Source organism: Prionailurus viverrinus, chromosome C1 (genome assembly GCF_022837055.1).
Source record: "Prionailurus viverrinus isolate Anna chromosome C1, UM_Priviv_1.0, whole genome shotgun sequence".
Classification (NCBI taxonomy): Eukaryota; Metazoa; Chordata; class Mammalia; order Carnivora; family Felidae; genus Prionailurus; species Prionailurus viverrinus.
Window position 1 is genome coordinate 4,592,303 of NC_062568.1, and position 26,592 is coordinate 4,618,894.

Sequence of the window (26,592 nt, forward strand, 5' to 3'; positions counted from 1 at the left end):
TTGGTTTTAGTAGGTGTGAGAATAGTAGATAATTCTAGGTGTTGGATATGAGAACAGGGAGCTAGGTTTGGGGAGGTGAGATTTGTCAGCAAATCTGAGCCCTGTGTTTGATTTTCATTTCTCCCCAGCTCTTAGACACAGGGAAGGCTGGTGGTATCTGAGCCAGTCATCTGAGACAGATGTTATGTTAAATAAACTGATCCGATGTCATAAATGACTTGGAGCCTTATTCCATAGCAAAAGCTCATTTATGCATCCCTCAGAGAAGACAGGAATTTGGGCCAGCTGATAGGACTTTTTTTTCTTTCCAACATGAGCATCTAAAAATTATAATGAGAAAACATTAGTTGAGATTGATTCCCATACTGAGGACTGTCCTCTGTGGTAGCCAGAGGACAAGGCGTATCGGCCTGTGTCAGAGCCCTATTCACATGAAAGAGGAAATGAACTTAATGTTTGTTTTTTTTTTTTTTTCCCAGCACTTACATGGATCTGTGTTTAGCCCAGGGACTTCCACCTCTACATCCCCGTGACATGACATTTCATCATCCCCATCTGATAATGGGGGGATGAAGGCTTTGGGGAATTAACTGTGCATTTTCTTTTTCTCTGAAGAAAGAACCTCAAACCAATATCCTGTTCTAAGAATCCTACGTGAATCATGACAGCATCAAAATGGTTAAAATTTTACATTAACCAAGTAAGTTTGAAAGGAAGATATGAGCAGTGTTAATGTTCCTATACTCAAAATTTGTATGCAGACTTTTCTTTCTTACTCAGAATTGGAGGATTAAATTATTACATGGAAGAGATCATTTCATGTTAATATTACAGATTAATAAAAATAATTTGAAAGCAAGCAAGACTCATCCTGCTTGTGAACTTAACTAATTCTTTTGCCACCCTGAGTTAGATATTTTGATGAGTTTCTTCTGGAAATTATTAGAATGATTCTTTTCTAATTATCTTGGAGAAACACATTTATTAGATATAACCTGCCTTTTTTCTCAGTATTAAAATGATGAAAGCAACAAATGTTTAATGAGATAAGATTTAATTAAAATGAATGATAGGACCTTCCCATCTTTGCTGGTTTCACTTCAATTTGTGTGCCTTTAAATTCAATAAAGTGAGAAATGCATTTGTTAAATCAGGGACTCTATGTAAAATCGTTCACAATAAAATGAAAAGATAGTTGTCGGGTTTTTTTTTTTTTCCTTTCTGAATACTGAGGAAATGTTTTTAATCAAATTCCATGGTATCGGGGACAGAACTTTTGGAATTTAGGGTATGATACTTAATATTCAAGATTTACATGTTCTTTCCTTCCTTCCTTTCTTCCTTTCTTCCTCCCTCCCTTTCTTTTTCTTTCTTTCTTTTCTTTTCTTTCTTTCTTTCTTTCTTTCTTTCTTTCTTTCTTTCTTATGAAATTTGTTGTCAAATTGGTTTTCATACAACACCCAGTGTACATCCCAACAGGTGCCCTCCTCAAGCCCATCACCCACTTTCCCCTCCCTCCCACCCCCATCAACCCTTAGTTTATTCTCAGTTTTTAAGAGTCTCTTATGGTTTGCCTCCCTCCCTCTCTAACATTTTTTTCCCTTCCCCTCCCCCATGGTCTTCTGTTAAGTTTCTCAGGATCCGCATAAGAGTGAAAACATATGGTATCTTTCTCTGTATGACTTATTTCACTTAGCATAACACTCTCCAGTTCCATTCACGTTCCTGCAAAAGGCCATATTTCATTCTTTCTCAGTGCCATGTAGTATTCCATTGTGTATATAAACCATAACTTCTTTATTCATTCATCAGTTGATGGACATTTAGGCTCTTTCCATAATTTGGCTATTGTTGAAAGTGCTGCTTATAAACATTGGGGTACAAGTGCTCCTATACATCAGCACTCCTGTATCCCTTGGGTAAATCCCTAGCAGTGCTATTGCTGGGTCATAGAGTAGATCTATTTTTAATTTTTTGAGGAACCTCCACACTGTTTTCCAGAGTGGCTGCACCAGTTTGCATTCCCACCAACAGTGCAGGAGGGTTCCCATTTCTCCACATTCTCTCCAGCATCTATAGTCTCCTGATTTGTTCATTTTAACCACTCTGACTACATGTACATTCTTATTTCAATAGGAGAGAAGGGGCTGAACAATCACCTTCACCTTGCACAAGGAAGGCTGAACTGATGCTTTATATCAGCTCTGCTGTGTTTTGCTTATTTGTTCAACATCTCTCTTGGATTGGGTTTGAGCCTATCCAGAAGAATACATAAACTACTAAACAACCTTATAGAGGAGGAACACAGATGTGAGGTTGGAGGCAAAGAAGAATTACAGGTCCCCTAAGAAAATAAAGCTAGGCTAGTGGTCCATGTACAGGGGAAGACCCGTGTACTGCTAAAGATTAGAACTGGGACACACACATATTTGTTAGCCATGGCCCATGAATGTAATCCACCACATATGTGAAGGGCCCAACAGGAAGGAAGAGAAACAGGGAAACAGAAGGATAAAGAGAGAAGAAAGAAGGTTAAGAACCACACATCAGAGAGTATCCGACAGGAGCCCTGTCATTAAGGTGAATGTCACACAGGTGGACTATCTCCCCATCTCTGGACTTTGAGTGTCAGATGGTGACAAGGGTCTTGAGCCCTCCATGGCTCATCCCCAAAAGGACAAAAGCTGCCACTCAGGACCGACCTAAGGATAGACCCAGAGCAGTTGGAGTGTTTGAAACAGTCAGGACAGGGAACCTGGGTTTTCTCTGTACAGGAGCAGGTGTTGCACCTTTTACCTGGGCCAGATACAGGCAGCCCCTGTGTGGTCACCACATCCATTTGAGCACTTGACCTTCCCAAGACTTGTGAATGGTCGGTGTGATCTTAATGGGAAAAAAGAGACTGGGTGTTTTGATGATCTTACCGAAGCCTGATTTCTTCCTCCCTCTCTCCCTTTGAACATCTTGTAGTTTCTGCTTTGAGTAATTTTTATTTTTGAAAACTTTTTTTTTCTTTCTGAAATTAAAAAAAAAATTACATCCAGGTTAGTTACCATATAGAGCAATAATGATTTCAGGAGTAGACTCCAGTGATTTGTCCCCTACATATAACACCCTGTGCTCATCCCAGCAAGTGTCCTCCTTAATTAATGTCCCTTGCCCATTTAGCCCATCCTCCACCCAGAACCCCTCCATCAACCTTCAGTTCTCTGTATTTAAGAATCTCTTATAGTTTGTCCCCCTCCCTGTTTTTATATTATTTTTGGTTCCCTTCCCTTAAGTTCATCTGTTTTGTATTTTAAATTCCACATATGGGTGAAGCCATCTGACATTTGTCTTTCTCTGACTAATTTTGCTTAGCATAATACACTCTAGTTCCATCCACATTGTTGCAAATGGCAAGATTTCATTCCACATACATCTTCTTTATCCATTCATCAATCGATGGACATTTGGGTTCTTTCCATCCTTTGGCTATTGTTGATAGTGCTGCTCTAAACATGGGGGTGCATGTGTCCCTTCGAAACAGCACACCTGTATCCTTTGGATAAATACCTAGTATTGCAATTGCCAGGTCGTAGGGTAGTTCTATTTTTAGTTTCTTGAGGAACTTTCATTCTGTTTTCCAGAATGGCTGCACCAGTTTGCATTCCCACCAGCAGTACAAAAGAGATCCTCTTTCTCCGCATCCTCACCAACATCTGTTGTTGCCTGAGTTGTTAATTTTAGCCATTCTGACAGGTGTGAGGTGGTACCTCATTGTGGTTTTGATTTGTATTTTCCTGATGAGGAGTGATGTTGAGCATCTTTTCATGTGTCTGTTGACCATCCGGATGTCTTCTTTGGAAAAGCGTCTATTCATGTCTTTTGCCCATTTCCTCAATGGATTATTTGTTTTCGAGTGTTGAGTTTGATAAGTTCTTTATAGATTTTGGATACTAACCCTTTATCTGATACGTCATTCGCAAATATCTTCTCCCATTCCACTGGTTGCCTTTTAGTTTTGCTGATTATTTCCTTTGCCGTGCAGAAGCTTTTTATCTTGATGAGGTCCCAGTAGTTCATTTTTGCTTTTCTTTCCCTTGCCTCTGGTGACATGTTGAGTAAGAAGTTGCTGTGGCTGAGGTCAAAGAGGTTTTGCCTGCCTAAGCCTGATTTCTAATCTCTGCTTATATCAAATCTTACTTGTGATTTTATTTGATTTTCATTACCTCAGACAGGAACAGGGAAGAGAGACAAGTCAACTACTTATTCATCCTGTTTTACTGATACAGTTATTTTATTTGCAAGTCTTAGACTTCTCAGTTTTTAGAACCGGGAGATCGTAGATTTCTGTTGTCCAAGCCACCCAGTCTGTGGCCCTTTGTTATGGCAGCCCTGGCACATTCATGCCATGAGAGTAGGAAAGAAACCCATGAGGTGGTTGTCAGCACCCCAGGGTGGCATGAAATCACCTGCAGGAAGATAGTGGCAGTGAGGATTTGTGGCCTCATGGGACTGCAACCGAGGTGCATCAGATCTAAGATTTCAAGAGGCCTTGGAGGTCGTCCCCTTCAAATTCCCACCTAGTGCATAGATGCTTCTGTCATCCCCCTTTTCAGAATGGTGTTTGATCCTCACCCTTCATACTTTGTAACTTGATTCCTTGCATTTATGAATATCTTAAATTGTAAGAATGTCTTTGCAGTGAGACTGAATCTGCCTCCCGTGGCCTCTGAGGGGCTGTGTGACCTTGAGCAAACTACTTACATTTTCTGAACTGTTTCTTATTGGTGAAATAGAAAAATTATTCTGATCTTACAAGACTGTTGGGAGGATTAAGTGGCTCTTCAGCATATGGTTCTTGGCATATAGTGGGGTCTTTTTTTCAGTAGATGCTTGTTGGGTACCCTGCCCTGTCTCCGTCGGCTTCCTATCCGCAGAAGTTACCACTGGTTGAACATCTTTGCTTTACATTTAAAAATGTAACTCAAAGTGGGTTTGCCATCTGAGGTAGCTTGAGGAAGATGTTACAGGATTGGTCTTTATTTTATTTATTTATTTTTTTTTTAGAGAATTTTCTTGCTTTTTTTTTTTTTAATTTTTTTTTCAACGTTTATTTATTTTTGGGACAGAGAGAGACAGAGCATGAACGGGGGAGGGGCAGAGAGAGAGGGAGACACAGAATCGGAAACAGGCTCCAGGCTCTGAGCCATCAGCCCAGAGCCCGACGCGTGGCTCGAACTCCCGGACCGCGAGATCGTGACCTGGCTGAAGTCGGACGCTTAACCGACTGCGCCACCCAGGCGCCCCATGGTCTTTATTTTTCAATGAGTCCTTCTCATCAATAATTTATACCTCAAAATGTCCTTTTTATTAAAGCTTTTTCTTTACCATTTTCTTTTCATGTAACAAAAGAAATAACTAGAAGACTAGATGAAATTTTAAGATAAGAAAATTAGAATGGTATCTCATTTACTTGTGGGATCAGCCTGTTATCCCTGCCCCCCCCCCCCCAGGGAAATTCAATACAAGATGAATTTTCAGTGACTTTTTTTTAAAGTCAAACTTTACATTTGCTAATGGATTATAACTTTTCATCAAATAAATGCACAGATACTGATGAGCTGAAGATCCAGGCTGATTCCATTGAAATCTTATGCTTAATTACAGCCATGCTCAAAGTGCTGAGAACACAGAAGTTGCCAGGATATGGTTAGAAACTGCTTTTGAATGTCTCCATTCTGCCAATCCATATATCCACTTTTAGAGAGAAAGCCTTTTACAAAATTTTTTGAAAGACATTTACTTTCTTCTCCCTTGAGTAATAAAGTAAACTTCAGTGTCCTTTGGAAGGAAAGAGCAGGGCTCTCATTTATTATTGTTCCTATTTTTCAGAATTTAACATTTAAGCCAAAGAGATGAATTCTAGGAATTCATGAATGTCAAGTTTTGAATTTAATATTTATATGATCTTCATATTTTCTTTCTTTCTTTCTTTCTTTCTTTCTTTCTTTCTTTCTTTCCTTCCTTCTTCCCTCCTTCCCTCCCTCCTTCCCTCCTTCCTTCCTTCCTTCCTTCCTTCCTTCCTTCTTACCTTCCTGAGAGAGAGAGAGAGAGAGAGAGAGAGCAGGGGAGGGGCAGAGAGAGGATCCCAAGCAGGCTTCATGCCCAGTGCAGGGCCCAACTTGTGGCTCCATCTCATGACTGTGAGATCATGACCAGAGCCTGAATTGAGTCAGACGCTTAACTAGCTGAGCCACACAGGTGCCCCGATCTGCATGTTTTCCAAGCTTACTTTTTGTATTTAAGTAAGCTGCTGTGTTTGAGATGAATGAACCCAAATAGAAGAGCAATACTATGTCTGAGGCTAATGACAAATAAGATTGTCAGCCATAAGCAAACTCAAGCATATTGTTTAAATTATATGTGTAATGAATGAGCAGTAAGACCCAGCCAATAGACAAAAATTTTAAAAATGTAATTCATAGTGAGTTTCCCTTTGAGATAGCTTACTGTGTTCCCAGCAGGAGGCAACACTTTGTCTCTATGGCTGGGCTCCAGGGGTCTGTGCGTGGCCTGGGCTCAAAAAAAGGCATGTGTAGGGATTTTTATATCATAATAAGCATTCTCAGGTAGTCTCTTAAATTTTACATCCAGATAATCATTTCTGCCTCTTGAAATACCAAATCTGGGTTTAGTAAAAGGCTAATTCTACTTGTCTAAAAGAGCATGCTAGACTAGTGTTCTGAGCCTTCAGTTATAGCTCACCTATGCTCAACCAAACAAAACTGTGTGCTATGGTTAATCCTTTTTATCTAAGTTTTAGTGTTTGTCAGCTATGTGTTTTCAGACCCAAACGACCATCCAGTCAGTTTCCTAGGAGCTGGAATAATAGGTCCTTGGCTGAGGACCGCCAGGATGAGGCTTCTGTGGCTTCCATGTCCACAGATTCAGAGTCAGTGCATTTTGGGGGTGATGGGACAGCTCAGGCTGGAATCTGAGCCCTCCTGTGTTATTACACTAGGCAGTGGGGACTCCCTGCCTCCTTTTCCTAAAGTGCACTCACGGCAGTGTAAGCTCTCTGCAAGAGGGTCTACAGAGATCCCCTACTCAGGGAATCATTTTCATGGACAGTTGCACTTGGGCTCCCTCATTAACTAGGAGCGGAAAGATTCCAGAGATTTCTCTTGCTAGGAAACAGACTCTACTTCCTGACCCTGCCAGTGTCCAGAGAACTGGTTTAGAGAGGTCTTCTCTAAGCAGGAATTGCTCTCCTGTTGGAGCCCTGGGCTGGGTGTGCCCTGCTCCTGACCTCTGTGTGCTGGGGAGGCTGAGAGGCAGGCCCGCCTTCCCCCACGAAGGATTGGCTGAGCTGCTCTTCCAGAAGACTCTGCTGTTTAGAGGGAATCTGTGACATGATTCATGTTGTCCACAGAAGAAAGCATGCATGTCAGTCTAGGGCAAGGGGTGCTTCTCCTGGTGTTCTGGATAGGAAATCAGTTTCTGGAGTGGGACCTCACACGTGGAGGACTCAGTGATGTGCACACAATGTTCTCCACAGCATCCCTACTGTAAAGGCACTAGCAGATTGCACAGGGAGGATCCGGACACGTGATACGGAGTGTGATTCTCATTTGCCAAAGTTGTGTCTTTCCTTCCTTGAGACTCAGCCAGATGCTTACATAAAAACAACAGAAGTTCTTTTTTTTCTTCCTAAATGTTTATTTATTTATTTTTGAGAGCGAGTGTGAGCAGGGGAGGGGCAGAGAGAGAAAGAGAGAATCTGAAGCAGGCTCTGTGCTATTAGCACAGCGCAGAGCCTAATGTGGGGCTCAAACTCACAAACCATGAGATCATGCCCTGAGCTGAAGTTGGATGCTTAACCAACCAAGTCACCCAGGTGCCCCCAAAACAACAAAATTTCTTTTTTTTTATTAAAATTTTTTTAATGTTTTTATTTATTTTTGAGACAGAGAGAGACAGAGCATGAACAGGGGAGGGGCAGAGAGAGAGGAAGACACAGAATCCCAAGCAGGCTCCAGGCTCTGAGCTGTCAGCACAGAGTCCGACATGGGGCTCGAACTCACAGACTGTGAGATCATGACCTGAGCCGAAGTCGGACACTTAACCGACTGAGCCACCCAGGCACCCCCCAACAAAATTTCTTACTGTGGAGATTTTTGAACATTTATAAAAGTGAGAGTAATTTGGCAAACCACCATGTCTGTGTCTCCTTTTTCCAATAACTATCGGTTCATTAGCTAGAGTTTTGACCTTGCAGATGTTCATACATTTCACTGCGAATAGCCCAGATGTTGTTTGCAACCAGACTGGTCCCTGATGGAAGTGGAAATTAGTCCAGGGAGTCTTTGGCCAGGAGTGGCTCAAATAATCTCCTTTCCATTTTCAGGGCTTTAGGGGCCCATTAGTCACCTTTTGGATTGGGACTTATCCCCCAACTTTTGTCCCAGTATCCCCTGGAGTAAGAATGTGTGGATTATGGCTGTGATGCCATCTTAGCAGAACGCAAGACCCTCAGAGATAGACAAGGAAGTAGAAGACCCCTTACTTGCACAGAAATGTCCTTCAAGGCTACCCTCAAACAGCCTGTTAGGAAGTCAGCTCAATTCAGTGAACACTCAGGCATCTATTACGTATGAGTAACTAAAGTTCTAGATGTCAAGGACCTCCAATTCTGGCGAAGAATTTTCTAATCAAAGTTTTCAAGTGTGTCCATGAGTGATGAGGCACTTTATGTACAAGAGATACTTTCAGCCCTCAGGATGGATATTTTTACTCTATTTTGAAACCTCATTTGAATAAATTTGACATTATTCTTAAGACTAAAAGAAATTAGAATCAGCGAATCAAAAGGACAATCATGCTGATAAGGAAGGCAGCCAGACGGCAAGAGAGGAGGTAGACAAACCAGACAATCTGGAGCAAGAACCAAAATACCACAGTTGTTGGGGTTATTTTTAGAGTCAGGGTGAAGGGCGCCCCACATGCACTTGGGATACACAGACCATCATGGCGATGATAGGACAGGATCCAGCTATGAGTGGAAAAGGTTTGGAATCGATGATGCAGGTTTAAGCCTTGACCTTATACTTGCTGCCTGGGACACCTTCCAGAATGTATCTGTCCTCTCTGTTGAGTCTGTTAAGTTCCTAAAATAGGTTTGATAATAGCCACCTGACAGATGTGGTGAAGATTAATGAGGAAATTCAACGTAAGCAAGCTCTATAAACAATGAGATTCACTGTCTAGTCAGTTGGGACTTTTATGTTCATGCTGATATCACTGGGGCACCAAAAAGAGATAAGTGTGTTTTCTGTGTACTTTGTTTAAGGGAGGGTAAAGTAGAACGATGAATTCCGATTCCTGACAGAGAGAGAGAAAGCTCTTCGGAAAACGTGTCTCTGTGGGATCATTTGTTCATGACAATTAGGCTTTACTGAGAAGTGAAAATCGCAGAGAATGAGACAGAAAGAGTAGGTGGGGCTAGATTGCCAAGGGCGTTCTGTGCCTTGCTGGGGAATATGGGCTTATCAGACATTTGACTCCATATTTCATAAAGTTGGAATATTAAAAAATACAAAAAAAATAAGTCAGAGTCAGTGAAGATCTAAGTTAGAATGCAATATCCAAGTCAGGAAGAGGAAGTAGCCATATAGGTCACAGAACCCTAGGCGGGTGTTCAAGGTGAACTTGCGGTAGAGAGAGCATACTACAGCCAAATCAAAAAGGAGGAAACCTGGGCAGTCACATGGTCCGTGTTGTTCACGAGGACAAAACATCAGCTCTCACCACTAGCATAACTTTTACTGGCACTTAAATGAGCGAATTTTCCTGGGCAGGACTTTATAAAGGAGGCACCAAGTGATGTATGGCACAAAATGTTCTCACCAGAGTCCTTTCGGAAAATACAATAATAGGAGGTTTAAGAGGGATGTTTCTTATAGGGACCTTCTCTTCCCCTTCCCTACTTTATTTTTCCCCGTGGCATTTATCACCTCATTCACTACATTGTTTACCTGTTTGTTTTATTTATTGTCAGCCACAGTACACTAGATGATAATTTCTAAGAGATAGTCCTCTGCATGTTCATGCTTCCAGGACCAAGGACAGTGCCCGTGTGGATGAATAGATGAATGCAGGTGTCACAGCAGCTTTTTAAACCTGGACCTTTTCAAAGTGAGCTTCCTCCCACTTAGAAAGTTTCATTAATGCACAAATGGAATATTTGACTTCAAACTGTTGAGGAAAATTGAGACTCTGCACTGGGCTTTGAAATTAATCTCTTTTCATTTTACTTGAAAAGTCCTTTTACGTAGAACTACACAATAACTTTGCAAGGAAATATCTTTCTGTAATTTCGCTAACCGACTAGTTTTAAGTAAGTCCGTTTTGCCTTTTGTGCTGGTTAAGTGAATTGGACCTAATTAGTGATATTATAGTGGGTGAAACTTCTCAAGGTTGGTGTAACAGTTAACAGCTTTCACTGATCACTGGTTTCCACAGCAAATATGCCAACAACGTAGTTTCCTAATACACATTCATGCTTCTTACAAATCAAGTCTTGCAAGTAGTAAAACAGACCTCTCGATATAGGAAAGCTGGTTGTTCTTAGAAGATAGACTTAGGAAGAAATCTAATGTTATGGACGTATGATACAGAATACATAAAAACCTCACTAACATCTTGTGGTCATGGGTATGTAAACATTTCTTAATCTTCTTCCTGATCCATCAGCCAAAGTTTAAGAATCAATTCTGTGGTTTTTCTTGGTCAAAAACCATTGTTTCAACAGTTTCTTGAAGTTTCTTTCCAGCTTTCTGCTGAAAACAAAGCAAAACAAAATGTGCGGCTTCTGTTTTAGCTTCAGAGTCAATCAAAGATAACTTGAAGATATTTGATTTGGGGCTTTTAATAGTTTATTTCCACCAGCAACATATTTTCCATGGGACACAACAGAAGAATTATATGCAAACTACATCCCCCAAACAGCCAAGGAAATTGATCTGTAACGTGGAACTTCTGGATACAAACCAAGTAAATTTTAGAAGACAGCTGCCAGAAATAATGACACATAATAATTTATTATGATGTTGAGACCCTTTTCGGAATTGTACAAGTTGGACACGCACAGTGTTTACATTTCAAAGGCAGTCGTAAATCCACAGATGCACAAAAGGCTCGAGACGCATCTCTGAAGATATCCAAGGTGCGTTGTGTTGCACACTTGGACAAGGACAAGATTTTCCTTAGCAGATAGTTCTAGAAAAAGAGTTTCCTATTTACAAGGCTGCCTTTCTAACAGTCCTTAATGCAACTTCTCCCAGCTTCCAACTATAGAGTCTGTGCAAACACACACAAAGGGAAGAAAACTCACAGTATCATGAGAAACCAGACAAGAAGTCAACTGTTGCTAGCAGGCAGAGGGAATTTTCCATTTGCCCCAAAGAGGTGTGAGAGAGGATGGAAACAGAAGGCAGAAAATTTAACTCTAACTTAAGAAGAAAAGCCATTGCTTTTATTCTACTTGTTCTGGTTTCTAACATATAATTGAAGAATGCATTCTGAAACTTAAAAAGAGTTGATTATGCAGATTACAAGGATTTCTCATTTCTCATATCCCCTTAATGAAAATGCATTCAATTAACAAAAGAAACACACCTATATAAAACCTGGCAGTTGGTCCAGCTAAATGTCATGTTTGACCGTCTGGCCTCTTGCTTGGTTGCTGAGGTCAGGGGTCCATCCACTCCTGGTTTGGTCACTTTTGGTGAGGAGCGTCCTGTTATGGTTTAAACTATGATCTCACTGTGCACAGGACAGCCTTTCTTAGAAAAAGAGTCTGTTGGGATGGGGCAGGTTAAATGGAAAGCGCTCAAAGTATAGCTCCAAATAGAATGCATCCATAACACAAGTTTGCATAATGCCTCTGGGGTGTTCCTTCTAGGAATGCAAGGTGGGGTGAGGAGTAGGGCATTTGAACATTCACAGATTGCTAGGTCAAGGACCGAAAGAAAGAGATTATTGTTTTTTAAGAAGCTAAAATGGCATTTGATACAATTCAGTCATTGTTCCAGTTTTCTACTTAGTGGTAAATTCCGCAGACCTCCCTTCGAAATCAAGCTTATTCTTGAAGAGCCACCAATGCAACCATGAGGACTGGAGAAGGGAAGGGGGCATTATCATTATTTGCAACTGACATGCACTTTGGGGCAGGGTTGTTTTATCTAAAAAAAAACCAAGAGGATCAAGTAAAAGCTCTGATCTGTAGTGAGAGCTCAGCATGATGGCCAGTAATATAACTCTAGCATTTTATATGTCAGTAAAAACCGCTAAGAAGTATGATGGGTATTATCAGAAAAGGATGAGAATGTTTTGTAGCTCATTAATGGTAGCTACAAAGAAATCTAAATATGCAGTAGTACATGTATCAAGAAATGGGCAAGAACTATTAAACTTGATTGAGAGGCAAATATATACATATATATTAAAGAGAGGAATGGAGACGTTTCCTCCTTCAGGGGGAAGGAAGGCACCGTGGTGTGCTTGGGGGTCAGGGACCCGGGTGGGGATTCTGAGTTAATAACACCTGGAGAAGAGGGAAGAGTCTCTCTCTGAGATTGGAGGCAGAGGGCTGGGACTGGGGAGGAGGAGGTGAGAAGAAGGGTGGGCTTGGGAGAGTCTGTGGGTGGGGCTTTGGATGGGTAGAGATTTGAACACCTGCCTCACGTAGGGGCTTGGGGAATGCTGGGAAGGTGCTTTTTTCTGTTTTGTTTTGAGTTTTTGTAAGTAGTAAGCTTTGCTCATACATTGTTCCTTTGTTTCCTCCATTCCCCTCTTCATGAAGATCTGCAGTAACAACATACGTTGCTTCACATGGGACTTGGGGGGCCAGATTAGTGTTTCTTTTAGATGGTTGCCACCTTCAGGCACTAAGGCCTTAAGAAGAGAGCAGGAGGGCTCGGTTTTACTTGGATTTTACAACTCTCTCAGAAATGAAGCTCCCAACCAAATGTAGTGCTCTGAGTCAATGGTCTTGTTACCAAGATAGCAGTGATATAAACCAAACAAAAAGTTTACTTGGATTATACTCCTTTTCTTTTCCCTTGCTCTCAGATCATCTGCATAGCTGTACGTTGAGGCTAATTTACAGGGTGATTCAGTAAATTCTTTCAGTGCTCTGGAAGGTGGTCAGAGTAGGACATTTGATGATTTTGTTGTTGTTGTTGTTGTTGTTGTTGCAAGTGCTGACTGTGCTGAAGGATTTTAGCTGGTTGGCATGACATCTAATTTAATGGCTATAGCACAATGTATCTGCTCTAGCAAAACTGTCATTTCCATGTCAGGTCAGCAAAACTTCATTTTTGCTTAAAATAAAGTTATCTTTTCCACTTCTATTTTTAGTAAGATTGAAAATGGTTGGGATAAATATCAATAAAAAAGAATGAGAAAAGTAAATGTTTGAAATTAAAATGTAAGGACATACATACAATATCTCTCAAAGCTATGATTGTAATCAGATCAAAATATAAGTGATGTGATGAAAACATTCATTATTCGTGTAATTATAAAATGAAGCCGTGCCTTTGAACTTCGAGTTACATTTTAGAGCCAAAGCATACATTTTAGAGGACTCAGGTAACATATATGATATGTTTGTGTTTCAGGCAACTTTTTCCTGTAGCTGTGATGATCAGTATGTGGGCACTTTCTGTGAAGAATTTGATGCTTGCCAGAGGGAGCCTTGCCAGAACAACGCCAGCTGCATAGATGCAAATGAAAAACAAGACGGGAGCAATTTCACCTGCGTCTGCCTTGCTGGTATGATTTCCATAGATAATAGTTACTGCCTATCTCTCTGTAGAATATACACATTAATTAAGGACGCGTAAGCAACGCATTGTCCAGCTGTTAGACAAGGCAGCTTGAAGATCTCATTTGATGCTATTGATGTGTGCTTCATTTGAAGAAGGATGGAAGAAGGAAATCCACATGGGGATAGACATTATTGTTCCTTGGCTCGCTTTCTGACATTAGGATGCTTCTGTCTTAGCGGTCCTCCATTTTTGTTCTGGGATAATGCTATGCTTGGTCAAAGAGAGGTCTGGACATTTCAGAAACAATCCTGCAAATACGCACTGAGTGTAGACTGGACTGTGCTGGGTGATTATGCTTAGTAACAAGAAAAATCTGGAATAAACTGTGCGGGGTGCTATGTAAAGCCACCTCATCCTCCCGTTTTTGTTAATTTCCTTTTGTTCATGTGTGTTCCTTAAGCTGAGTTCTTGGTACACTGTTCTCCACAGTGGGGAAGGTCTTCAACGTTCTTTGATCAGTGTGAGGGATTCGTGGGTTTTACATGAGACTTTCGAATCCTTGGAGCACAATGGGTGACCAGTAGGAGAACACAGAAGCCAGTATGCCCACAGACTTCTGTGTTCCACAGTTATCTCAATTGACTTAACTGCTCAGCCAATTCAGTTATTAGCCCTCAAGGAGCAGGAATGCATTACCGTGAACATTCTGATACGCTCTTTCGATACAGCTTAAAAGCAAAACCCAAATTTCTCCTTTTTCACTGTAAGATAATGTGCAAAACTGGCATCACCTTTCCTTTTCCATCTCGTCCTGTTGCCAACATTGGCCCCTGGGTGGGGATTCAGGAAGAGGTGGGAGTTGGGGAAGGCCAGAGGGATAGAGAGAAGGGGCAGTTGGAGTGATGGAAGTGCTCACTGTCAGAAACGGGACCGAACGATGCTGAAGTTTATATGAATACACGAAAGTTCTTCACTCATCTCTTCCAACCAAAAGATCGATCACAGGGATAGGTAAATAACCTGATAAATTCTTTCCAGACCCAGTGTGTGTGTGTGTGTGTGTGTGTGTGTGTGTGTGTGCGCGCGCGTGCGCGCACGTGCACGCGCATCTACATGTGAGCGTGTATATTTCTCTTGGACATCAGATGGTTATTTTTCTTTTTTTCTTTTTTATTTATTTAAAAAAAATTTTTTTTTCAACGTTTATTTATTTTTGGGACAGAGAGAGACAGAGCATGAACGGGGGAGGGGCAGAGAGAGAGGGAGACACAGAATCAGAAACAGGCTCCAGGCTCTGAGCCATCAGCCCAGAGCCCGACGCGGGGCTCGAACTCACGGACCGCGAGATCGTGACCTGGCTGAAGTCGGACGCTTAACCGACTGCGCCACCCAGGCGCCCCCAGATGGTTATTTTTCTATACGCTTTTTAAAAAAAAGTGATTATAGCATGTGTATATTTGCCAGTACATCATAGACAACCTTTCACGTCACTACATATGGATTTGCCTCATTCATTTTAACAATCACACAGCGTGTCTCCTAAATTTGTATCTCCAGGTCAGACTCCCTCCAGACCCCCTTATCTACTGCTTACTTGACATCCCCCTTGAGATGTCCCGGGCCACCTTAAGCTCAGCCATTGCACAGTTGAGCTCATCATGCCCCAGCCCCACTCTGCTCAGCTTCCAGTGTCCCGTCTATTTCCATCAGCTGTACATGTATCTGCAAGTCGTCCTGGGTGCCTCCCTCTCCCTCACTGTCCACACCCCTTCTACCTCCAAGTGGTCTCCATTTTTACTGCCTAGAGACCTCTCGAGTCTACCACCCTCTCCGCAGCCCCTCTAACGCTACCCCTAAGCTAGCTGCCTCTGCCCCTTGTCTGTGCTACTGGGGTACCTCCCACCGCTTCTCCATGTTCTCCTGACCATGCGGTACACTGAACCAGAGTGATCCTGTTAAAGTGAGCACCGGCTTTTGTCCCCATACCTTCCATTCTCCTCATGGTGGCAGGTGACCATTTTCCAGTGCCGATCTGATGTAGTTGCCTTCCTACTTAAACCCCTTCTTCCCATTGCTCTTTGGAAATAGACTGATATCCTCAGCCTCATCCTCCTCTGTGACCTGTTGCTCACCCGCCTTTCCAGCCCCATCTCACCGCACTGCCCACCGTGCTCTGGGTCTGGCCACCTCGGCCTTTCATCTCCCTGACGGCCTGAGCTCCCTTCTGCTGCAGGCCTGTCTCGCTTCTTTGTTCCTACGCGGCCCCTCTTCTGCCTTCCTTTCGCCTAGATATATACCACCAGGTTTCTGTTTCAGATCTCTCTTAAATGCCCCCTGTCCCCGGGGAAGTGTCACTAAATGGTTCTCCCTCCCTCTTTCCCTTCCATAACCCCAGGCTCCTTTCTTTGACAGCCCTCATCTGTTTTCAGGGCACATTTACACGTGTGATCCTTTGATTATAGCCTGTCTTCCCCACCAGAGTTAACCCCATGGGAGTGGGGCCCCAGTCGGTCTAGCTCATCACTGTGTCCCACAGTGTCTGACAAATTGTGGGCACTCTGTCAATGTGCTGATGAGGTGAATTAATGAAAGCATATGAACATGGCCTCATGTTTTAATCCATCTAGTGATGGATCTTTAAGATGTTTTCAATTTCCGCTTTGTAAGTCGTGTTAGAACAAATAACGAACCTTCTATAAATAGTCCCAGTCAGGGTTGGTGGGTGGAGCTTGTCACTGTCTGGACTGTAATGATTTCAGTTTGATATTTTACCTAAGTCTGTTCTCAAAGGGCATTTATCCCTTTTATTAAAGGAGCTCATGTGCACAGAATTGGAATGGTCATAATGCTTGGCTGGTGACACTCTCTCATTTTGTCTGCAACCTGCTTTTGTATATTTTCTTAGCTATTTTAATATTGTAATAATCCCTGGTGAAACCAACATCAAAACCAGAAGTTCAACCCCATAACTAGTCAAATAGTTTCTTCATTAGCCCACTCCTTGACTTCCCCTTCCCATCTGCAGGGAATGATCACTCTGAATCTTGAGTTGATCTGTCCTTGGTTTTCCTTTTTGTAAAGTTAGGCTATTTACATGTTTTCATAGAAGAATTTAGTTTTACTTTAATTATTTTCATGTTTATAAAAACCGTGCCATGCATGACTCATGTTATGGTATCATGCATGTAATTCTCTGGTGCTTGCTTTTTTCATGAGATGTGTCCATATTGTTTGAGCTCGTTCTTTTGGACTGCTGTATCAAATTCCATTCTCCTATTCCCCTGTGGACCGGGACCGACAGGCACATTTGGGTATGTATCTTTGGTCGTCTGTGTGCTGGAGATTGTTTTAGGTATATACCTAGGACTGCAGTTGTTGGAATATAGGATACGTAATTGATCGTTTTGGGGGGGGGTGTCATGTCAGAGGATCTCCCAAAGTGGTCACGTTCTTATATACTCCCACGTGTGATGCATAATTGGTCTTGTGAATTCACACCCTCTTCAATGTTTTGTAGTATCAGAAGTTTTCATTTTTGCTGACTCAATGGGTGCGAAAAGGTGTCTCATTGTGGTTTCTGTATTTTGTGGCTCACTAGTGACCCCGAGCTCCTCTTCATATGTTTATTAGCCACGTGTGTGTCTTTTCTATGAAATACTGTTTTCCTATCTCTTGCTCGTGTGTGTGTGTGTGTGTGTGTGTGTGTGTGTGTTCTTCTTGTTGGTTGGTAAGTGTCCTTTGTTTCTTTTTGATCCTAACCATTTGTCAGCTGTATGAACTGCAAGTATTTTCTCCTTTGTAAGCTGTCTTTTCGCTTTGAGGGATCTTTTGATGAATGGACATTTTTATTGTATTCTGCACACTTCTCTAGTTACTACATTTTATGTACTATTTAAGAAAGTATTTCTTTACCTGGAGAACTAAAAGATATTAACCTATATTTTCCAGTAAGCATTTAAAAATTCAATTTTGCCAGCCTTTATTTAGTATGAATTTTATTTTTGTATATGTTTCTTGAGATAGGGAGCTAATTTCATCTTTTACTATCATTTTATTTTTCTTCTTTTTTGAAAATACCCCATTTGTGTAAATATGTAATATTTGAAACTTTATATTGTGTCCCACCTGCTACAAAGCTACTGACAGAGTTAGGAATGACTGGATGCCTAATACATTTTTAATTGTGCTTACTCTCAGGCGTTTCTGCACTGTGATGATTTACCCATTGATTTGAAATTTTTCAGAAGCATATCTAATTATTTTTACTTATTAGTGGGAAAAAGGATTTCACCTTTATCTAAGATGACTTAACATCTTCCATGTTAATAGCACATCCTGGCTATGAGGCACATACAGATATACAGGATTCTCCTTGGGGAATTGGGGAATTGGTACTTTGAATAACAGTAATAGCAATAACAATAAAAAATACTTTGACTCTCAATTGACGTAGGGCTAGGGAGTTGCATTTTAAGAATATGAATTTTAATAATTCTACTTAGATAGACTCAGGGAGTTTGGTGATTGCCAGTAAGTTCATCAGGAACCCAAGAGATGGCAGGCAAATTGATCTTGATTTATAAACTGATCATCTTTTTTTTTCTTCCATTAAAACAACAAAACTATCTTATAACACCACATTGTAAATTTGTTTTTCTTTCTTTCTTTCTTTCTTTCTTTCTTTCTTTCTTTCTTTCTCTCTCTCTCTCTCTTTCTTTCTTTCTTTCTTCGCTCCCTCCCTCCCTCCCTTCCCCTTCCTTTCTACAGAGCGTAAGTGAGGGAGGGGCAGAGGGAGAGGGAGAATCATAAGCAGGCTCCACCCCCAGTGTGGAGCCTGATGCAGAGCTCGATCTCAGGACCCTGGGATTGTGACCTGAGCTGAAATCAAGAGTCGGATGCTTAACTGACTGAGCTACTGAGGTGCCCCTCTAATAAGCTATTTCTAACAGTTGTCCTATTTCCTGAATATCACAGATTGAGGACTTCTCAATTTTCATGAAATAATACACATTTTTATTAAGGATATAGATGCCTTTGTGCATTGGTCAGAGTTTAAACAACTTTATAAAATAGTGTAAATAATCTCCCCTGCATTTGGAATGTGTTGTTCTCTGAGCTTCTTCCTGAAAGGCGTGTGGTTTGCTTAGGGTTCTCCACTTGTGAGGAAATCCCTCCACATATGAGGAGCCCTTTCTTGTTTTGTACAAGTTTAAGGCAGTTGTAGAACCCCAGCAGCTATTTCTGTCTTCCCTGCTGGCCTTGAATCTATAGCGTGTCTTTCACGTAAGGTGGCCTCGCACGGGCTGGGATCTCTCAGTCGCGCTGCCTCTGTCAGGGTCTCCCCGACTCCCCAAAGCTTTCTTTCCTTGCCTTTCACAGAGCTGGGCCTGTGTGGGTCTCTTCTCCATGGCCTCCATTCCTGCTATGCTCTAGAGCAGTCCTGATCAGAGCTAGATGAGATTTAGGAAATGTTACCCTGGTGCTCCCACTCTCTTTGCTTGTCTACTTTCTGACTTCTTCCTGCTGTTTCCTTAAGTAGGGCTCTACCTTCTCAATTCGTGTTCCTTGCAGGATAAGCCCCTCCCACTTCTAGCTTCCAGCTCTGCCTCTCCATGAGCTTTTCAGGGCAGTCAAGGCAAGCGTGTGTGCATGCGTGCGCATACGGATAGCTAACGTGTATTTGCATGCTTGTCTGTGTGTGCACACAAAATAGCTAATGCTTATTGTTTACCACATGCCAGGCCCATGCTAAGTGCTCTGCAAGGTTGCTCTTAGAACAATCTCTGAGTTAAGCAGTCTTAATTATACCTATTGTATAGATGAGAAAGCTGAGGTATGAGGAAGTTTGTAACTTGGCCAAGAATATTCGGGTAACATTTGATTGTGCTGCAATAATATATCAATCGCCAAACCTCAGTGGCTCCCAAGAAAAGGTTAATTTCTCCCGTGTCATAGTCTGATGAAGGCACTTCCCTCCAGGTGGCAACTCAGGGATCCAGGTCCCTTTGTGTCATGAAGGTGCCACCATCAAGAGGTGGCCTTCACAGTCACTGCTGAAGGATAGAGGGAGCTGATTGGGTGCGATGTTCTGCGAGCAGCACCTGGAAATATCTCATACCACCCCCACCACATGCCATTTGCCATAATTCAGTCACTTAGCCCCCAGAGGCTTTGACTAGGAAGAGGAGACGAGGTGAACATTTGCATGGTTTCTGTCATACCAGGTGCACATGCCAATAACTGTTGGGGCTGGGACTTGACCCAGGCCCTCTGCCTGCCTCCAAAGCCCATGTTCTTCAGCATCTTGCTGAGCACTTTCCTGGTACAGATATGTGGCCCAGGCCCATGTCATTTCCTTCAGCATCCTCACGTCAAACAGGTGTCTTCCTAAGAGAAGCAATATTACACACTTTTGTCAAAAGAAAAAGGACTGGTTTCTCAAAATGAGTTTTCTACTTAATTTAGTCCTGAACATCCTCAAGAAACTTATTTTTTATAGGAAAAATACATTTTCTTTGTGGAAGAACTATTTACAGGTTAATTAACATCAATTAATTGACCTCTGAAGCCCCAGGTAAATGCATAAGAACTCTCAAAGAATATGAAGTCTGCTTTCCTTTAAAACTGTTTGTCCTGCTTTGCTCTGGTTGTTGCACGTTTGATCATGAGAAATTACCTTGTTTGATGAATGAATGAATTCGAACCAGATTCTTTTTTTTTTTTTTAATTTTTTTTCAACGTTTATTTATTTTTTTGGGACAGAGAGAGACAGAGCATGAACGGGGGAGGGGCAGAGAGAGGGAGACACAGAATCGGAAACAGGCTCCAGGCTCTGAGCCATCAGCCCAGAGCCTGACGCGGGGCTCGAACTCCCGGACCGCGAGATCGTGACCTGGCTGAAGTCGGACGCTTAACCGACTGCGCCACCCAGGCGCCCCTCGAACCAGATTCTTCTCACCAGAGAACAAAAACTCCCAACAAAGTCTCTCCTTGGAGACATTGCTGTCTTGATGGAATGCTTATTCCTCTTGATAGGAGAGCATTTCTTGGTGAAAATATTATCAGTGAAGAAGCTCAGATCCAAATTTGCTAATATTTTTATATTTTGCTTTCAGTTCTATGTCAAATGTCCATACAAATATAATTTTTTTGAGTCATGGTAAGTTAGAGATGTATGAATATGGCAGATTGGGTGTAGAGTTGATTAAGTAATAAACTCTACTTCAGTTGTCCTTTTGATTTTTATGACAATTTTTTGAAAGCAGGAGATGATTTTTTCAGTAGGAAAACATTGATAAGTGTCATATACATGTGTCTATGATGTAAAATGAATTATAGATTATAGCCAATAAAATTTTCATTTGGGGCAGGGGATTTTTTTATCAAGTGTGATTGATATTTTTCTTGAAACTTCCTTGCAATAGTTTTCAAAAAGAAGGGGATTGTCAACAACGTCAAATAGTTCAGGAGAACCTAAGAGGAGGTTATTGACTTTGGCAACAGAGTTTGTTCAAGCCCTTGGTGGCCTTCTGTTTACATTGATGTGGTGTGGATTTCATCAGAAGCTCTGAGACCTCTCTAAGAGAACACATACAGGGACAGAAGCAAGGGAGGTGCCAGAAGTTACCAGACTCTCTGAAGGACAGCACCATATTTAGAAATAGTTGCGGCCACTTGGTTTTCTTGTGACAAAGAAGCTGTGAACTCCCCCAGTGACAGTGGTTGGCCATGATGAGGTGAACAGGATCTGGGCCAGATGTGAGAATTAATAAGTGGCAAACTCATGTGAAGGACAGAACCAGAAGGGGCTCTTCTTTTTTAAAATTATAGCATACTATTTAAGAGCACAGGCTCTGGAGGCAGAATGCCCAGATTGCAATCATAAATCCCAGCCAATTAGACCTGAAATGTGGGCTGTTTTCCCTGTTTGTTTCCCATCTAGCTCCAGTGTCATACTGTCTGGTCCAAAATGAGCTTCCTGGAGACCCTCCTTGTTTCCTGAGGTTACATGAGCCCCAGGTGCTAGAGTCAGCCTTGTGGTCTAGACTCCTACCCGTCAGCCCTGTGGACTAGACGCCTACCCATCTACCTTGTGGACTAGACCCCTACCCATCTACTCTGTGAACTGGACCCCTACTCGTCTGCCCTGTGGACTAGACTCCTACCCATCTACCGTGGGGATAGACCCCCACCCATCTGCCCTGTGGACTAGACCCCTGCCCATCTACCTTGTCGACTAGACCCCTGCCCATCTACCTTGTGGACTAGACCCCTACCCATCTTCCCTGTGGTCTAGACTCCAACCCATCTGCCCTGTGGTCTAGACTCCTGCCCATCAGCCCTGTGGTCTAGACTCCTACCCATCAGTGGTCTAGATCCCTATGCATCTACCCTGTGGACTAGACCCCTACCCATCTACCCTGTGCACTAGACCCCTACCCGTCTACCCTGTGGACTAGACCTCCACCCATCTGCCCTGTGGACTAGACCCCTACCCATCTATCATGTGGACTAGACCCCCACCCATCTGCCCTGTGGACTAGACCTGTACCCATCTACCATGTGGAATAGACCCCTACCCATCTGCCCTGTGGTCTAGACTCCTACCCATCAGTGGACTAGACCCCCACCCATCTACCCTGTGGACTAGACACCACTCATCTGCGCTGTGGACTAGACCCCTACCCATCCCACTGGACTACAGTTCCAGAGCCAGCAGTGCAAATCATGCTGTGTCCTTACCATTTTCTAGTGGGACTCTTTGGGCAAGTCACACACCTTTCTGGGTCTGCTTCTCTGACTCTGCAAGATTATGGCAACCCTCATCATGACTTATGTATACCAAATGAGAACATGAGCTCTTGGTCTGTTCTGTGGACTTGTATCTTCAGTATGTAGCCCAGGGCCTGGCACACAGTAGGGCTCAGTAAAGATCTGTTGAATGAATGAATGAATGAATGAACAGAACGAGATGAAATTCTATATGAGGCGCACACAGATATGCAGTAGTAGGGACTCAATTTTCTTGTCTCTCTTCATCGGGCTTCTCTGTGTAGCATATGTGTTTTTCACCTGCCCCACCAGATTGTGGCTGGCCTGAAATTCTTGATTTCTCCATCCCCTGTCAGTGTCAAACCCCATGCCTTGCACATTAGTGAATGTGGAATGCCTGATTAAATTGAAATTTAACTTCCTTAATCAGGATTTATTTTAGAAAAGCCTTCTAATATTGAGAATATAGTTTTTCCTCAGAGGAGCTATTTCTTTTTCTGAAAAGAATAGCTGCGATGCATGTTCCAAACTGCCACTGCTGAAATATTATTAGCATTTTGCACAAAGCATTTTTCAACTTCAGAGCCCTTCATTGTTCCAGCTTATTGGTGATTTCAGCCTATTTTTTTTTTAAAGCTTGGCATTTCCAAGGCACAGAGAACATCTCATGTGTTCCCGTCCCAGCTCTACTCAGTGTCACTCAGATAGGTGTTCAGATGCCTTTGACTGGTGAGTCAGAAGCAGGTCACCTCCTCCTGGAGACAAGCCCTGAGTAGGATGGGCTGTAGGTCCTCACACCCAGCCTCACTCAGCTCAGGAAGTGAGTGTGTGGGCAGGTGAATGAGGGTTTTTGCACGTGGCTTAGTTCAGAGGTTCCGAGTGGAGGGCACCTCAGAGCTCGTCTCTGGTCTTGGGGCAGGGAGAGCAGGGGTGACCCCAGGAGACTGAAGGACTTGACCAAGGTCTGCAAGCTTGTGGGAGACAGGATTTCAGGCCTCTCCACTCTGTGTCCATCTTTGGGTCAGAGTACATTTCACTGCAACATATTCACAGGTTTGTGAATTTTCCATTAGTTACGAACAGGGCAGAGGGCATGGCCCTCTCCGATGGGCTGCGAATGCATGACCCATGATGGCTCTTCACCCACTCGCAGGACAAGAGATGGTGCCAGCTGGGACCGGGGGACAAACCAAACTGTAACCTGCTGCTCAGGGTTTCAATCCAGCGCCTTCCATTTACTAGTTAAATGACCTTGCGTGACCCTCCCAACCTCTCAGCTCTCGGGTGTCCTTACCTTTAAAATAGTGAGGCTCGCTCATTCATTCAACAATTGCTTATCAAGTATCTCCTACGTGCCAGGAATTTGCCAGGTGCCAGGACTACATCTGTGAAACAGTAATGTCCTCATGCTCATGGAGGCTGCATTGTAGTGAGGGAGAGGAATCAACAATGTGAGCATGTGTGTTTCTTGGTGTGTGTGTGTGTGTGTGTGTATGTAGTTAAGGGAGAGGGCCAGGAAGTGATAGGTGCTATGAAGAAAAATAAAACAGGTGAAGAGATCAAAAGAAATGGGAGCATGAGGGTGATCAGGTGAGGCTTCTCTGAAGGGAAACTGCTTGTGTAGAGACCTGAATACAATGAGCTTGTGAGCTTGGGAACGATGTGACTGTTGGGGGGCATAGCATCCAGGCAGAGGGAATGGCACACGCAAAGGTCCTGAGGCAGGAGTACGTGCACAGTGTCTAAGAGCCAATGATGAGACTTGGTGCTGGGAAGGAAGCTGGACTGGGCCACGGAGGAAGGACAGGGATTCTATCGTGAAAGCGACAGCCCTAGTGTGAACTAGGGCAAGCCATCTGACTTCTCTCTTGAAAGGGTCACTCTGAAACCTGGTGAAGAAGAAACATAGGGACGGGAAATTGGGAGACTACTCTCCAGGCAAGAGAGAACGGCGACTGGAGCACCGTGGTGCCGTCAGCGGTGGAAGTTTGGGTCTGGGACATGGTGACGGTGTTGCTGGTAACACTTGCTGGGGGTGTGGGGGGGGGTGTGAGTGGCCGTGGGGAGATGTGGAAGGCTCCAGAGGTTTTCATTAACAACAGCTTCATTGAGATACGATCCACACCCCGCCGAAGGGTAGAATTCAGTGATTTTCAGAATATTTACAGAGTTGCAACAGTCCATTTTAGAACACGGTCGTGTCCCCAGAAAACAGCCCTCTCCCCTTTGCCTGCTGCCCCCCGATTCTGCCACCTCCTCCCCCCAGCCCACGGCCACCACCGATCTACTTCCGGCCTCTATAGACTTGCCCATCCTGGACATTTCATGTAAGTTGAATTATTCGCTATGCGGCCCCTCGTGTCTGGCTTTTCAAGGTTCATCCATGTCGTGGCAAGTAGCTTCATTCCTTTTTCTGCCTGAATAATGTCCCGTTGTCTGCAGACCCCTCCTCGTGTTTATCTGTTCACCCACTGGCGCACACTTGGGTTGTTTCCACCGTTTGGTGGTGGCGAATGGTGCTACTGTGAACCCTACCCTGGTTACCATCTCCCTTCACTCCTCCTCCAGGGTCTTATGCTTCCGCCCTCTTCGGTCTCTCTGTCTCTGCCGTCCTTCCTCTTCTAACTTCGTCCTTGGCGTCTCATCAGCAGTGGTGCCGAGGTCTCATCTTAAATCCAGCCCCTTAACAGGCAGAAATTTAGGAAGTGCCTGCTGCTGCTTCCATATGTTGATCTCTTCCTCCCCTCCCCCTTCGTCCTTCCCTCCCCTCCCCCTCCCCCCCTTCTCTCTCCCCCTCATCTTCTTCATCACGGCCACACCTCCATCTGTGGCCATGTTGTGATTTCCTGCCCATTTAGTTACACTTCCTTTCTCTTTACATCATGAAGCTTCTCCCCAAGGTTATTGGTGGAGTGTCCTCCCCACTAATTTCCAGGGCTCTTTCTTTGTCCTCATCCCCTTAGAAGCGTTTCTCGCCTGGCTTGCGTGGTGTCTGTTCTCCCGAAACCGGTCCAACCCTCCTCCCCTCCTTCCTTTCCCCTTTCTCTCTCAGGAGCCACCGTCTTGCCCCTCTGCTGCCACCTCCCTCTGCCTTCGGCAGCAATCACTCATTCTCAGCTGTCGCCTCTAAGTGTCTGGCTTCCAGACCCTTCCTTCCAGCCTGTCGCCTCCGCTCCAGCACCCCCAGTGGAATTGGGACCAAGGCGCCGCTAACGGCTCATGTCCTCCTCGGACTCGACCCCAGACCTGCGGGGCCCCCCTCCCTCTGCCTCTCACACACTTTCAAGCCTGACCTTTTCCAGAGCTCTGGTTTCTATCAACGGTGCCATCACCACCCTTGTCACTCAGCCTGGAAGCCCCTTGTCTTACCTTTGGACCAGTCACCAGGTTTGCTCGATTTACAGCGATTTCCCACCTGCCCCAGCTCTTCCCCCCCCCCCCCATCCCCCATGCCGTGATCCAGGCTGTTGTCTCCTTCTGCCTGAATGATTGCGATAAGGCGGTCCGCCCTCTCCACGGTCCCCCCGCCCTGCTTCCAGAAGCTTCATTTCCCCTGGGACTTGAGGGAAATTGCTTCATCGCGCTGGGTCCAGCTTCCTGTCCGTGACCTGGGAAGGCTGACGGAACCCACGGCACCGCACTCCAGGGGTGCTGTGAGGTTTAGGGAACACGGTGCCTGTGCCGTGTTCACCCAGCAAATGTCGGCTGCTGTCCCTGCTGCCATTCTTGTCGAGCCGCCGGTTCCGCGCCCTGCCCTGTGCCCCACCGCTGCTTCCCCGGCAAGTGACTTGGCCTAAGCTCCTCTGTGTCGTCCCTGTCTAGGGAGCCACTGTGGACCACGTGAGACCCTCAGAAGGTCCTTTTCTCCTCTGCTAAGACCCGCTCCCTGCCCGCTCTTCCTTGCCTCTGTGCTGGCCTTGGCGCCTGGGTGGCTCAGTCGGTTAAGTGCCTGACTTCAGCTCAGGTCATGATCTCGTGATTTGTGGGTTCGAGCCCCGTGTCG

General features: G+C 43.9%; 1 protein-coding gene across 1 annotated transcript in view; it reads left to right on the top strand.

Annotated features, from left to right (window-relative positions):
• Nucleotides 1–26,592, top strand: part of DNER (delta/notch like EGF repeat containing) — a 321,726-nt gene that overhangs the window by 186,971 nt on the left and 108,163 nt on the right. Inside the window, exon 6 of the mRNA XM_047873611.1 lies at nucleotides 13,668–13,821. Coding sequence (XP_047729567.1) covers nucleotides 13,668–13,821 — 154 coding nt within the window. The remainder of the gene's footprint in view (nucleotides 1–13,667; nucleotides 13,822–26,592) is intronic.